General features: G+C 40.9%; 1 protein-coding gene across 2 annotated transcripts in view; it reads right to left on the reverse strand.

Moving 5' to 3' along the window:
• Window positions 1-8,694: 8,694 nt before the first annotated feature.
• PTN (pleiotrophin) overlaps window positions 8,695-15,592 on the reverse strand; it is a 110,477-nt gene continuing 103,579 nt past the window's right edge. The window contains exon 5 of one of the 2 annotated variants that reach the window (XM_055421326.2): window positions 8,695-9,209. In XM_055421326.2, coding sequence (XP_055277301.2) covers window positions 9,154-9,209 — 56 coding nt within the window. In that variant the 3' untranslated portion in view covers window positions 8,695-9,153. The remainder of the gene's footprint in view (window positions 9,210-15,592) is intronic. The other variant, XM_055421327.2, reaches the window with a different exon arrangement.

Genomic DNA, 15,592 nt, shown 5'->3' on the forward strand with positions numbered 1-15,592 from the left:
TTTTCTCTACTTCATCTCCATGTCATTTTGGTGGGCTGCCAATCAGAAGACTATGGACTTCTGACAAGAGAAGTGCCACGTGGCCCTAGTGAGGCCACCCCTAGTTTCCTCCCCAGGAGGCACATCCCAAGAATGCAGGGGCAGAGAGGGACCAAAAGTGGTTGGAACGGAGGCGTGTGAGGAATTCTTAGGTGTCTGGGTCTTTATCTCAGTGTTCCTCTGATTCTCTATCCTTCCTTAGGCTCTTGGCTCTTCCACTCAATTCTTTGAGCTACTCAATATCCTTTTAAGGAATTCCTTTGTGTGTGCACACACACGCACACATACTTCAGTTCAAGAATAGCAGCTTCTGTTGCTTGTAACCAAAGAACACTGAAGGATGCAGAAATGAGCACAAAAGCATAGGGGAGGCTGTTAGGTATAGAATAGGGCACAGACCTTCCCCCACCCCGAGATGACTGGTGTATGTGGAATCAATACTCAAGCTCAAATATCATAAAAAGCAGTGGCACTGACTGACATTAAAATTCTGATATGGAAAATTTAAAGTCCATGATATGTAAAGGAGAGCTGGGAAATAAAGTCATGGATGGGGCTGCCTGGAACACTGTGCGTGGAACTTCTAGGAACTGTTGACTTTTGTGATTGTTTATCCGGTTTCCGGATAAATGAAACTGTGGGAACTGTGACCTCAAATGTTACCATTTTCACTGGGAGGCACAGACTAAAATCCAGAGTCTTCTTGTTACCTTGCCCCATGCATCTCTTTTTACTAGTTGTCACGGGGCTGAGACTGATGAAAACCAAACTCAGAGATGGACCGTACAGCTTGTTATATCAAGGCAACTGAGAATATTGCCACGTATCTTGCATAGACCTCGAGGGAAATAACGGGATATGAGCTGTGCAGCAGATATATTAGTAAACATTTGAGACTGAAGAAACCTGAGCCACCGGCGCTCTTGCCAACATTCCTGGTCTGCCCTCCCCATCCTTGACGGAGGAAGCAGGGTCCCCCACAGGAGAAATAAAATGGATCCTCTGGCGCCAAAGCTCCTTGGTGCTGACCTCATCTCCCCGGACCCTCCTGATCTCTTACCCGCTTTGCTTACTTCACTCACAGGCTCCCTGTTCTTGCTCAGGTGCTGGGAGCTCCCACTGCAGAGCTTTGCACTCTGCCCTTGCTGCCATCTCTGCTGTCACGCTCTCCTATCAGTGAGGATGGCACATGGGCCCAGTTGTTGCAGCGCCTCAGCCCAGTTGCTCCACAGCGTGTGGGAACCCAGTTCCCCTACCAGGGATCAAACCTGCGTCCCCCACACTGCAGGGAGGATTCCTAACCTGGACCACCAGGGAAGTTCCCATACCTGCCTGACTTGTTCCCTCATCTCTTTCCAACTTTTGGGGGCTTGACTGTCACCTCCTCCTGGAGATTTCCTCTGGACGTTATATTCGAAACTGCAACTCTTGCCCAATATTGTGTTGCCCTTCGGTGTTTTATTTTTCTCTGTTGCGCTTAACCACCATCTACTATATATTTTACTTTTTTGTGTCCTTTGTTCCTAGACATAGCTCCCAATGAACCTGCCTCCTGGGATTCACTCCCTCAGATACTCCCTTCCTGGAGAATCTGGGCAGCTCTGCAACTCATTTGAACCTTGAGAATCTGTCAGAAAGGATGCTGAGCCAGTTCCAGGCTTAAGCCTTCAGAGGGCATGCTGACTTCCGACTTTGTGCTTGGGAGGGCTCTGTGCTACCCCGTGAAAAGGCTGGTTGCTCTGCTGGGTAGACTCTGTAGAGACAACACCCTGTGGAAAGAGTGAGCCCATGGACTACATGGAGAAACTGAGGCCCAGCCGCCAGTGTCCCACTTGAATCCGGTTCTCCAGCTGTTTCCACTAAGAGATCAGGCACGTGAGGAAGCCGCGCTGGACACTGGACGCCCCAGCCCTTCAAACTAACATCACACGGAACAAAAGCGCCACCCAGATGAGTCCAGTCACCCCACCAGGAGAGGCAGCAGATGATAAAAGCGTTGTTGTTTTAAGCCGCTAGGTGGTTTTTTATGTAGTGGTATGTAACCAAAACATTTTTCATTGTGTTCATTGTCTGTGTTTCCAGCAAGAGTGTAAATTCCATGAAAACAGGAGTTTGGGGAGGCTCATTTTGTTCTTTGCTGCACCCCTGACACCAGTAACTGTGCTGAGCACTTAATAAACAATTTGTATGCAGGAAAGCATAAATTAATGAATTTAAACAGAGACTATGGAATGAAATGTATAATCAGAATTTGGATGGGGAAATATATTCAACAAGATTTTTAGGAATTAATTTCTATTACTCAATATAATTATCATAGAATAAAATTTGTTCAAATGGGCTTTAGAAATGCACTTCCTAGGAGTGTGGAATCCCATTTTCAATATGATCAAGCTTCTTGATAAGGATGCCTTCACCAGAGTCTGGATTCAATTTCCAGTATTGGTTAAGTTGCCGAATTTAACTCATAAACCAAATGGTGCCAATAGAAAAATACCTTAAATGGCCAGATATTTTTTAGCTTAATATAGAGGGAAGGAATTCAGAGACTTCAGGAATTCTTGATCGGAACAGTTATACACAGCTTGCCCATTTTCTTCCTGACCACATCCCAGAATAGACCCTTATAACTCTCTTTTCTTCCTTGCTGCAAGATAGCAGATTGGCATATCTCTAATGAAACTGATGAGAAGTTGAATTATTAGCTATGACCACCTTAAAAGCATACAACTCTGGACTTAGAAGTCTAAAATTTATATCATTTATTGTAAGCATCTCAATCTGTTGGTCATTTATAGCAACTGAGATATTCATGTAATTCTCCAAGAATCTCATAAACTAAGATACTTGTAGATTTCTTTCTTCTATATTTGATGGATCTGACAACCAAAGGACAGGAGAAAAATGACTCATTGCAATGACTGTATTTTATGTAATATTTTGTATCTCCACTGAGAGCAAGTTGCATGTATGGATTCAGTCACTACATGTGTGTACTCTGTAAGGTATCCCTCCATTCCCAGTTTAACTACACGATGTCAGGATTTTCCATGTTGCCATTCTCTAACATAGATTGTATGGCTTCCATGCACATTTCCAAAGAACAAAAGAAAATACGTTGCAATAACCTAGATATATAACCCCCCTAGGCTTCCCCAGTGGCTCAGTAGTAAAGAATACGCCTGCAGTACAGGAGACGTGGGTTTGATCCCTGGGTCAGGAAGATTTCCTGGAGGAGGAAATGGCAACCCACTGTAGTATTCTTGCCTGAAAAATCCCATGGACAGAGGAGCCTGATGGGCTACAGTCCATGGGGTCACAAAGAGTCAGACATGACTGAGTGACAGCATGAGCATATAACCTCCTTAGCCAATCCCACTAACAACTTAATATTGTAGTTGCAATGGATATATACATATATATACATAATAAATATATCAGTGATCTGCTGGTCAAGGTTTTGTCCTTTAAAAATTATATTACAGAAATTAGATATTGAGAGCTAATTGTTCTTTATTTTTCTTTTTAAATTAAAAAAAATGGAACACATGTCAGTTTGTATTCCTTTGTGTTGAAATATTCTTGAATGACATGATTTTACTTGTGACCCTAATAGGACTGAACATTTACTTTACTTCTGGTGCCTTGTTTGGAAAATTGAAAGACTGGAAAGAAGAGAAACATTGGGGAGGAGGATGGATTGCTAAGATCATGATATGTTTTTCTCTGATTAAACTGTTCCATATATTTTATTTCTAGGAGAATTAAAGTCCACATAAGTATGAGGTAGGTATTGCTAAATTCTCTGAATAACATTATGCTCCTTACCCTTTATGGAAATGTATTCCAAGATTCTGTGTCTTCTTTGAAAGTACTGGAAGATTGAAAATGCATCTATTTGACAGACCTGGAGACATTACTGTCTGCTTAAATAAGTTGTCTGCTGTTTGAATTTCCAGATGCAGAAAAAAGTGTCCTCTGGCAGCCCAGGCTAAGTACGAGAATGCAGGAGGAAAACATGATAAGATAGGGAAAAACATGAAGAGAATTTTTGTAACTCAGAAATAAGCTTCTAGACAGTGAGGAGCCTGTTTTACTCCAAAGAAGAATCTAAAATTTGAATTTACATGAGAAGTGTTGAAACATGATTCTCTACACTCTCGCCATCTGATTGATTTCACTTTTAAAAGCTTAAGGCTTAAAACTAATTAAATTAAAAGCAAGCCAGAAAAAAAAAAGAGAGAGAGAGATCAAATGCTCCGATATTCCACATCTAAGGATGCTGATCTGTCGCATTATTTTCTGGAGAAGGTTAATGGGAATAAAGCCCTTGGTTTCACTCCATTAGAGAATCCCACAACTGAAGATTGATAAAATTTGAATTTTTATACTTGAAAATTATTTTAAAATAATTCAATCGGTGAAAGATAGTATTTTATATTGCCTCATTTGGTGCTTTCTAAAAGAACTGTACAAAAAAGATCTTCACGACCAAGATAGTCACGATAACGTGACCACTGACCTAGAGCCAGACATCTTGGAATGTGAAGTCAAGTGGGCTTTAGAAAGCATCACTATGAACAAAGCTAGTGGAGGTGATGGAATTCCAGTGGAGCTATTTCAAATCTTGAAAGATGATGCTGTGAAAGTGCTGCACTCAATATGCCAGCAAATTTGGAAAACTCAGCAGTGGCCACAGGACTGGAAAAGGTCAGTCTTCATTCCAATCCCAAAGAAAGGCAATGCCAAAGAATGCTCAAACTACCGCACAATTGCACTCATCTCACACGCTAGTAAAGTCATGCTCAAAATTCTCCAAGCCAGGCTTCAGAAACGTGAACTTCCAGATGTTCAAGCATGTTTTAGAAAAGGCAGAGGCACCAGAGATCAAATTGCCAACATCCGCTGGATCATAGAGAAAGCAAGAGAGTTCCAGAAAAATGTATATTTCTGCTTCATTGACTATGCCAAAGCTTTTGACTGTGTGGATCACAATAAACTGTGGAACATTCTGAAAGAGATGGGAATCCCAGACCACCTGACCTGCCTCTTGAGAAACCTGTATGCAGGTCAGGAAGCAACAGAACTGGACATGGAACAACAGACTGGTTCCAAATAGGAAAAGGAGTGTGTCAAGGTTGTATATTGTCACCCTGCTTATTTAACTTATATGCAGAGTACATCTTGAGGAACACTGGGCTGGCAGAAGCACAAGCTGGAATCAGGATTGCTGGGAGAAATATCAATAACCTCAGATATGCAGATGACACTACCCTTATGGCAGAAAGTGAAGAGGAACTCAAAAGCCGCTTGATGAAAGTGAAAGAGGAGAGTGAAAAGGTTGGCTTGAAGCTCAACATTCAGAAAACAAAGATCATGGCATCTGGTCCCATCACTTCATGGGAAATAGATGGAAAAACAGTGGAAACAGTGTCAGACTTTATTTTTCGGGGCTCCAAAATCACTGCAGATGCTGATTGCAGCCATGAAATTAAAAGACACTTATTCCCTGGAAGGAAAGTTATGACCAACCTTGATAGTATATTAAAAAGCAGAGACATTACTTTGCCAACAAAGGTCCGTCTAGTCAAGGCTATGGTTTTTCCCATGGTCATGTATGGATGTGAGAGTTGGACTGTGAAGAAAGCTGATCACCGAAGAATTGATGCTTTTGAACTGTGGTGTTGGAGAAGACTCTTGAGAGTCCCTTGGACTGCAAGAAGATCCAACCAGTCCATTCTAGAGGAGATCAATCCTGGGTGTTCATTGGAAGGACTGATGCTAAAGCTGAAACTCTGATAATTTGGCCACCTCATGCGACAAGTTGACTCACTGGAAAAGACTCTGATGCTGGGAAAGGTTGGGGGCAGGAGGAGAAGGGGACAACAGAGAATGAGATGGCTGGATGGCATCACCGACTCTGTGGACATGCGTTTGAGTGAACTCCAGGAGTTGGTGATGGACAGGGAGGCCTGGCGTGCTGTGATTCATGGGGTTGCAAAGGGTCGGACATGACTGAGCGACTGAACTGAACTGAACTGAACTGAAAGCATATTTACCTTTGTTTTTCATTTAAACCAAAGAAGTTATGAAACAATTTTAGACTTTCAGATATATGGAACCAAGAGTTACATATTATGGGAAAATATGTATCTCTTATTCCTAAAGAAATCTGTCTTCTTAGTGGGTAAAGGACTGTAATGTTTCTTTTCTTAAATAAGACTTCTTATGGTCAAGGACCCATAAGTGAAATTATATAGTTCTTTTTTTTTTAATACCTCCACAATTTAGTAGAACTTGATAACTATTTAGAGCATTAAATTCTATTTAGAGTTCTATTCTTACAGAGTTAACAAGACATTATGATGTCATTCTAGGAATATAGTGTGATAGGATTCATGCAATCAGGATAAATAAAAAAGCCTGTCGAAATCCAAGTGTGAAGGATATGGTCACCATATTGAATCAGGACACGTTTGGTAACTGGAAGATTGTTTTTGATAATTGGAAGAAAACTTGTCTTCAGTCTAAGATCCTTAAGGAAACATAGCTGATTTCTTTCCATTTGTCTTTCCTTCCTCCAGGCTTAAAGAACGCTAGGATAAATAAGTTCATAAAACTCAGAATGATTGGAAGAGAGAACTTGCTGGGGCACTCTGCGAGATACTGAAAATGGTCTTTCTATTTCTATTTGTCAAGTCAGTGATTTTCAGAGCCTGTCCTTTTGTATTTATGTTTTCAATACTTCAGTGAGATTTAGCAAGGAGTTTAAAGCTGGGGCTGGGATGGAATAATTCTTGAGAATTTTAAGTATTTCATACTCTATGCAGTGGAGATTAGCATCCGCACCCTTGCCTTCACAGAAAATCAGGGAGTTAGTGTATGATGTGTTAAGAATCACCCTTCACACAGCAGAGAGCTCTTGGCTTCCTGCCATGTCCTAGGGTAAAAAAAAGCGGGAATGCCACGATTATTTACAGGACTGCTTTTCCTGTGGGAGATTGTGTTCTAGTTCACCTCAGCTCATTACTGATTCACGGGCTGCTATTTTGGCTAAATGATGATGGAGGAGCAATATTGGGTGAGAGGCTAACAAAACATTCTTCAGGCTTTTCCACCATCCCTCTCTTTGCAGAGTCTTTGCTGTCAACAAAACCCCGTCAGGACAATGCCTCCCTGTCATCTCCGCCATCCATCCCCATGAGTACTTTTCGCCTATTAAGGTTCACCTGAAAAAGAACTGCATTCACTATTCATGTTTCTGCCTTTGCACTTTACAAGGTACCCTGCTCTTATTAAGCACCAGTCTATAAATTGTTCCACATATGTGCCTAGAGATTCGTTCCTTTTTCTACCGCCCACTGGCAGTTGGCTTTGATTTAGTGGGGAGATATGGACCCTGCCAACATTCCTAGCTCAAGTGGAGTCTTTGACCAGATGGCAAAAATATTTCAACTTTGAAGGCACTTTGGCTGCATCATTAAACCAGTTTGTAATTAGTTGATTGAAAGGTATTGAAACCATCACTTCTGAAAGTGGACTTAGAGTTATCTTGATAGGTAAGTGTTATTTATTGAGTCTTATCCCTTTAAAAATAAAGGTGGATTTTTTAAGAGAAATACTTTGAGGTTAATCCCAGCTGACTTCTGAGGTGTTATTTCTCTGAATAATAGAAGCATAGTTGTATTTACTTAAAAACTGTGTTTAGAGCCCAGCAGATAAGGGAGTTATTTGTATATATAGTCTGTGGTACTCATATAGTAGATAATAGAGTAGGAATTATTGGTTTATAGAAACCAATAACAAGCAACCATTATGTCTGGTGTTAATATGCAAACCCAGCCTTGAATATTCACTGGAAGGAGGGTTGCTGAAGCTAAAACTCCAATACTTTGGCCACTCACTTTTGATGTGAAGAAACCACTCATTGGAAAAGACCCTGATGCTGGGAAAGACACTGGGAAAGGATAAAGGGGTGGCAGAGGATGAGATGGTTAGATAGCATCACTGACTTGACAGACATGAATTTGAGCAAACTCTGGGAGCTAGTGAAGGACAGAGGAGCCTGGTGTGCTACTGTCCATGGGGTCACAAAGAATCAGACATGACTTAGTGACCAAACAACAACAAAGTCCAAACTTACTCAGTAGAAGAAAAGCATTTTTCTGCTCCACCAAACCCTAGACTAGTTCAGAATTTTAATTCAGCAGCACCAGTCCAACCTATTATACGCTGATAGAGAGTTTAAGATATAGTTAGAGACCTACATCTCCAGCTGTGTAAGCCCTGTGTAACATTTGTGCCCAAGAATGATTTCATTAGTGTGTATGATCATTTCTTACTGCCAACAGATGAGCTGGGGAACACAGGTGACGAAGAGAAGGCTTACAACATCAAATTATTGCACACAAAAGCATCTTTTTTTCAGCATCACCTTGATTTATTTTCCTCGTCTTTTTTTTTCCTCTAATGGAAAAATAATTTCATCAAAAAACAAATATTTCTGCCTAAGTGAAATAATTTCATGTTATAATGCTTTCTTTTTTTAAAAAAAGTCAACATTGAACTAGGACATGCTCCGACCACCCTCCCCTCATTTTGCTGACTACAATTTTTTAAAAATCCACTGGCAGAAAAAAAGATATTTTCCTCAAATAGGATGATCATATTTTATTGCTGCTTTGTTTAGTAGATATTTTTCTCAATTGGGAAAAAAGTCTAGGTGAAAAAAATTACCTAACAAGAGAAGTAGTTTACATAGTCATAACATTTAAATTGCTGCCAAAAGAAAAAAAATGTAAAAAAAAAATTTAATGTAAAATATCACATAACTTCAAAAAACTTACCTCAGTTTTCTATCACTTAACATGTACTATAAGCCAACTTTCTAAATAGGATTACAGTCCTCTATTATAAGTCCCTAGTGGTACTATGGTATATTGATACATTTAAAAAATGCTACTACAAAATTTTTCTTTTCATTTTGTTTCTGCCTATTGTGTACTTAAGCTATAGATAATTTTTGAATAAAAAGCCTACGGTAGATATAAATGCAATAGTTAACTGATCCTGTTTGCTGATGTCCTTTTCATGGTCCACAGAAGGTGGCGGCTTTTAGTCCAGCATCTTCTCCTGCTTCTTGCCTTCCTTTTTCTTCTTCTTAGATTCTGCTGTGATTGAAATAAAAGAAAGAGAGGAAAACGTATTACATTAGTAAGCTATGAGAGAGGGAGCCACTTTTCTTATAAATGGCCAGTAATGAAATGATTAAATGCATAGACCAAGTATGTGTGTGTGTGTGTGTGTGTGTGTGTGTATGCACGCTTTTGCCAGAGAGTGCCTATGAGAATAGGCAGGAGTAATACAGCTTCCTGTGTGAACACCTATAAATTCCTGGTTTCATACTGGTTGCCCCCTTTTGATAAACAACATACTTTCTGGGGGTCTCACTTAGAAAATTTAAATACAGCCAGCCTCTCTGAGAGAATAGACAGGTCACTGCTCAATGGAGAGCTACAAACAATCTCCCAGACCCTCACTTCCCACATTCCCTTTCCATGGGACAGGTGATAAGCATTTTTTTTTCTGTCATCATTTTCAAAGTGCTTCTACTCCTGAGTTATCCTCTCCTGATGTGTCTTCTGTTTATACATTTGGCCAGCTAGTCACATATGAAGGACTACCTCTGAATCTACCAAACATGGAGCTTTGACTCTACAGAGACTCCTAGCCTTGGTGAAGCAAGTAAGATGTACCAACCTGGGCTAAACCAGGTAAGTTAAACTTTTAGGATTTAAACCAAAGACTTCATCCTTTTCCATTTAGTCGTCTGTCATTTCCCTTTTCCTAAGCCTGGGAGAAAGCAGTATAGAATAGGATATGTCAGCTTTGACTCCTGGTCAGCATCATCAGGCTAGCGAGTGAGAGGACATTGCTAAGTGTTTTTCAGATATTAAATACCTCCCCCATTCAGTCCACATAATGGCAGAAATGTATGGGTTAGGGGCTGGAGCCAGACTGCTGGAGTTTAAATTCTGACTCTATCACTGAGTAAATGTGAGACTCTGAGAAAGCTGTGTATCTGTGCATCAGATCCTTCACTTGTGAATGGGCATATTAACAGTACCACTCTGTCGGGTTCGTATCCAAATTCCATGAGTTGTATCAGATCCACTGAGAACAGAACATGGGACAATAACGTGGCAAGATTAGCAGTTATTATTAGTGTGATAATAGACTAAGAAAAAGGGGGTGATTTCTCTATACGATTAGTAAATATTCTTTGTCATCACCAAGACATTTGCACTGAGAAGGTCAGTGAACGTGCTGAGCAACGGAGGACTATCAGGACAACAGTGGCCAGTAGGGACTCGTTCATGGGATCACAGGCCACGTGCTCGAGAGGGTCAGAGGTTTATGATGAGAGCAGACATGACACCAACCACAGATGGTATCCAAAACTCAGCTTATACTTAAGCAGAGCTTGAACTTTTTCCATCCTTCTCCTTACCATCTCTTCAGATTAGTTCTGAAGTCCATTATATATTAGGCGTAATAGTATTTCTGTACAAAGTAATTGTCCTAAACTTCCTTTATTCACACTTCAAGGGTGCAACATACGCAATTAGGTCAGGAGTTGTGAAAATGTTGCTGAACTGCTGCTCAAGAGTATTCATTTTGTTCACAAATATCCTCAGATTTTTCCCCTCTCCATACTGAAGTAACACTTTTTTACTCTCTCTGTTTCTACTTGTCATTATAAATGTCTCCTTTTTGACCTATTATAGGTGAGATGACCAGAACTTCCAAGTTTAAAGATACCTCTGAGGTCAAATAAGGTTATCTGTTCAGTTTCTGAACAAATAATATCTGAACATTTAATAATCCCCAGTCTTTGGTTGGCATTTGAAGTAACAGCTGTATATTAAGATGGTATCCTCGGGGAATAATCTAGGATGACAGCTGAAATATAACTCTGATTTCCCTCGTCTCATTTTCTCCAAATCCCTTACTGGGGAAGCCTCAGTAATTTATAATCCTCTAGCCTCCAGGAGAGGATGTTTGGGGCAATAGTTCGCATGTTTTGGCTATCATGTCCCTATTTCAATATATAAGTAAATGAATCCCACACTGATCAGGTGGTGGTAAAATTTTATTTCATAAAGCTTAAAGTTATTCTGAGTATTGGAAACTATTTGATCTGAGTAATGTAGGCAACACTTTGGGAATGGAAATTTCCCCTCATTTGTCCTTGGTGAAAGCAAGAGCACCTCTCTCTGTTACCTGAGCCTGACATTTACTTTATATTCATCAGTGAACAACCATTACTGGTTGTTAATACCATTAGATTGGTATTTAACAACAATTAAACACCAAGAAACGAACCAATCACCCATATAATCTGCACAATATCAATCAATATTTTTAATGCAACTGAAAAATAAGTCACCATGGCATTCCTTTGACACACTACACACCTTAAGTCCACTCTGGGTTCAATCTAAATAGATAAAATGAGGCGTCTTCAGTAAACGGTAGAGGAAAGGAGAATTTGTATTGTCCATAGTCACTTTGATTTCTCACAGTGACCTGCATGTATATTTATGAGCTTTGTCACTACTTATCTCTATGGCCTCAAAAACTGATGAGCATCCTCTCAAGCTTTACCCTGTCTGTGCTGTGCTGTGCTGTGCTAAGTCGTGTGCTCTTTGCAGACCTACAGACTGCAGCCCACCAGGCTTCTCTGTCCATGGGATTCTCAGGCAAGAATACTGGAGTGGGTCACCATTCCCTCCTCCAGGAGATCTTCCTAACCCAGGGATCAAACCTGAAGTTTCCTGCATTGGCAGACAGGTTCTCTACCACTAGGGCCACCCGGCAAGCCCCAAAGATCATGGGTATGTGGCAGCTAATTTTACGGTTTCAGTCCCTATTTCTCTTGCTACCATCACAGATGCGTGTGACGTAAAAGACAGTAAATCAGTATGGAGAAAGAGTATGTCTGTGGTAGATTTAGCCTGAGGGGGGAGAGAATTTCTCCTCTTTGAGTTATTTCATTCTTTTTAAAAAGTATTAGTTTTCCAGTTTTAAGGCTATGGTTTTTCCCGTGGTCATGTATGGATGTGAGAGTTGGACTGTGAAGAAAGCTGATCGCCAAAGAATTGATACTTTTGAACTGTGGTGTTGGAGAAGACTCTTGAGAGTCCCTTGTACCACAAGGAGATCCAACCAGTCCATTCTAAGGGAGATCGATCCTGGGTGTTCATTGAAAGGACTGATGCTAAAGCTGAAACTGCAATACTTTGGCCACCTCATGCGACGAGTTGACTCACTGGAAAAGACTCTGATGCTGGGAAAGGTTGGGGGCAGGAGGAGAAGGGGACGACCGAGAATGAGATGGCTGGATGGCATCACCGACTCTGTGGACATGAGTTTGAGTGAACTCCGGGAGTTGGTGATGGACAGGGAGGCCTTGCGTGCTGTGATTCATGGGGTTGCGGAGAGTCGGACACGACTGAGCGACTGAACTGAACTGAACTGAACTGAAAGAAACATGTGGTAAAAAAAATTACCCATGTTTTCACAATATAGAGATAGCACTTTTACCAACCAGTTCTATTTATGTTTCCTTTCTACAAATATATGCAATATACTTTAAGAACATAATGACAGTTGATAGAATATATTATACTAAAAATTCTATTATATTAGTTTCCATACCATTTCATATACTTTGAAACATGACCAAGTAGCATTCTTTTATGACATCTCTGCCTATTTTTTTCTTCTGTTGGTAAGTCAGCATGTTCCCACATGTCCCCATTTTTTGTTATTATAAAGAATGAGGCAATGTGTGTTTTGCAGACAAATCACTGTATGTTTAAACTTTGCCCTGCTGCTGCTGCTAAGTCGCTTCAGTCGTGTCCGACTCTGTGCGACCTCATAGACAGCAGCCCAGCAGACTCCACCGTCCCTGGGATTCTCCAGGCAAGAACACTGGAGTGGGTTGCCATTTCCTTCTCCAGTGCATGAAAGTGAAAAGTGAAAGTGAAGTCACTCAGTCGTGTCCGACTCTCCGCGACCCCATGGACTACAGCCCACCAGGCTCCTCCGTCCATGGGATCCTCCAGGCAAGAGTACTGGAGTGGGTTGCTATTGCCTTCTCCGAAACTTTGCCCTAGTATACATTATTAACAGAGGATCTACTGGATCAAAAAACAGAGTATTTTTAAAGCTCTAGGTATGTACTGGTATATTTCTTTCTTGAAAGGAAGTACAAATTTAAATATTTATCAACAACTTAGATAAGGCTATCACAGGGATTCTCTAGTGCTCCAGTTATTACGAATCCATCTGCCAATACAGGGAACACAGGTTCGATCCCTGGTTAGTGAAGATTCCACATGCCACTGGGCAGCTAAGCTCCTGCTCCACAACTGCTGAATCTGCGTGCCTAGAGCCCACGCTCTGCAACAAGCCACCACAATGAGAAGCCGTACACTTCAACGAAGAGTAGCCCCAACTCACTGCAACTAGAGAAAGCCTGTTCAGAGCAATGAAGACCAGGCCCAGAAACAAATAAATACATAAATACAAATTTTAAAAAAGAATCGATCACAGCAAACTCCTTCTCAAAAGGCAAATCATCAAACAAGATGCATCATCTCTTTTCCACCCATCCATAGGTCCCTTTAGGAAGAGGGTTGCCATGTATTTGGTACAAGCAAACACCCACTCCTACTTCCATTATTAGGGACACCTAGAAGAAATAAGATTGCAAGTGGGAATTGAAAGAAAGACGTCAAAGATTTTTTCTGAAGACTTTGAGAGGAGATGTCATTCTAAGAAGCAGAAGAGTTGAAAATTCTGGAATAAAGTAATCTCATTTTCTTAGCAAAATACCTTGGTTTGATTTATTTTTTTCAGATGACCTATGGCATATATAGAAAATGAAAGAAAATTAAGAGAGGAAATGATTTGAGAGGGGCTTGGATTTTAACTGGGTCAACGTCTCTCTGCTACTATTTCAAATAAAATGACTTTGGGTCATTACACTGATGGGAGGCAATGTTAATTAGAATAGGAAAATATGTTTACCTTCTAAAGAGGTAGAATTCCTATAAGAGGAAGCTATGAACTCTCAGAAATAGACACAAAGCTTTAGAGGTCAAGAGTGCCCGTGGACAGGGACAGTGGGTGGTGTGTCACAGAGAGTCCTAAATATAACCTGTGGAGACTCATTCAATAAATCATGAAAACTGAGTGAAGGAAAAGGATCAAGTCACTTTCAAACAATAATATCACCATGTAAATAAGCCCCAAAGTCTGGATACAACCAACACCTTTGTAATGCTTCATGAACCTATTTGAAGAAACTCACCTGTGCTTAAGAATCAGCTGCCTGCTGCTGCTGCTGCTAAGTCGCTTCAGTCGTGTCTGACTCTGTGCGACCTCATAGACGGCAGCCCACCAGGCTCCCCCGTCCCTGGGATTCTCCAGGCAAGAACACTGGAGTGGGTTGCCATTTCCTTCCCCAATGCATGAAAGTGAAAAGTGAAAGTGAAGTCGCTCAGTCATGTCCGACTCTTCGTGACCCCATGGGTTGCAGCCTACTAGGCTCCTCCGCCCATGGGATTTTCCAGGCAAGAGTACTGGAGTGGGTTGTCATTGCCTTCTCCAAATCAGCTACCTAGTCACCTGGAAATCTCTAATTCCTTCCCAGCTGTGTTTCTGAACTGATAACAAGGCTTGCTGAATTGTAAACATGTACAGCTCGGTGATCCACCAGGGATTTAGGTACTAGCTGGCTCAGCTTCCCGCCATGGCACCGCTCATTGAATTCCCCAATATTTCAGGTTAAATGGGGTAGTGTCTATCAAGTGGCACAATACAGGAAGAAATTTCTGTATATTTAATAATCAAAAGTATCATCTCAGTTTTTTATTCTGATTATTCTCAGATATGGTTCAGTCCAACATCTGTCTAATAACTTGTTTCCTCGTCAATTTCTTATTTTGTAATGTCACTCCATTTCTTCTTTTATGGACTCGATACATTTATAATACTTCTAGAATTATATATGGAATATATTCGTGCATGCATGCTAAGTAGCTTCAGTTGTGTCCAACTTTTTTAGACCCTCATGTCTATTCATGAGATTCTCCAGGGAAGAATACTGGAGTGGATTGTCATACCCTCCTCCAAGGGATCTTCCCAAACCAGGAATTGAACCCGCATCCCTTGACTATTCCTGCATTGTCAGACAGGCAGATTCTTTACCACTAGCACCACCTGGGAAGCCCATATGGAATATATACATCCCACTATATATACCCACCTTCATAGGGCTGCTCCTCAGTGATGTACTCGCGCTAATATCTGCCCTTTCCCTCACTGCCCACCTTCCTTTTGCTCATCAAGTCTATTTCATAACAACACCAACCACTCTCCTCTCTACTACCTGCCCTTCTACACAAGTTTACCTTTGACATCAAGTACAGTACATTAAAAATAGTATACTTCTCTGTCAAAATGCAGACTAAACATGTCTGGA

Source organism: Moschus berezovskii, chromosome 3 (assembly GCF_049115385.1).
Source record: "Moschus berezovskii isolate FMDL1 chromosome 3, NW_MosBer_1.0, whole genome shotgun sequence".
In the NCBI taxonomy this organism is placed as follows: Eukaryota; Metazoa; Chordata; class Mammalia; order Artiodactyla; family Moschidae; genus Moschus; species Moschus berezovskii.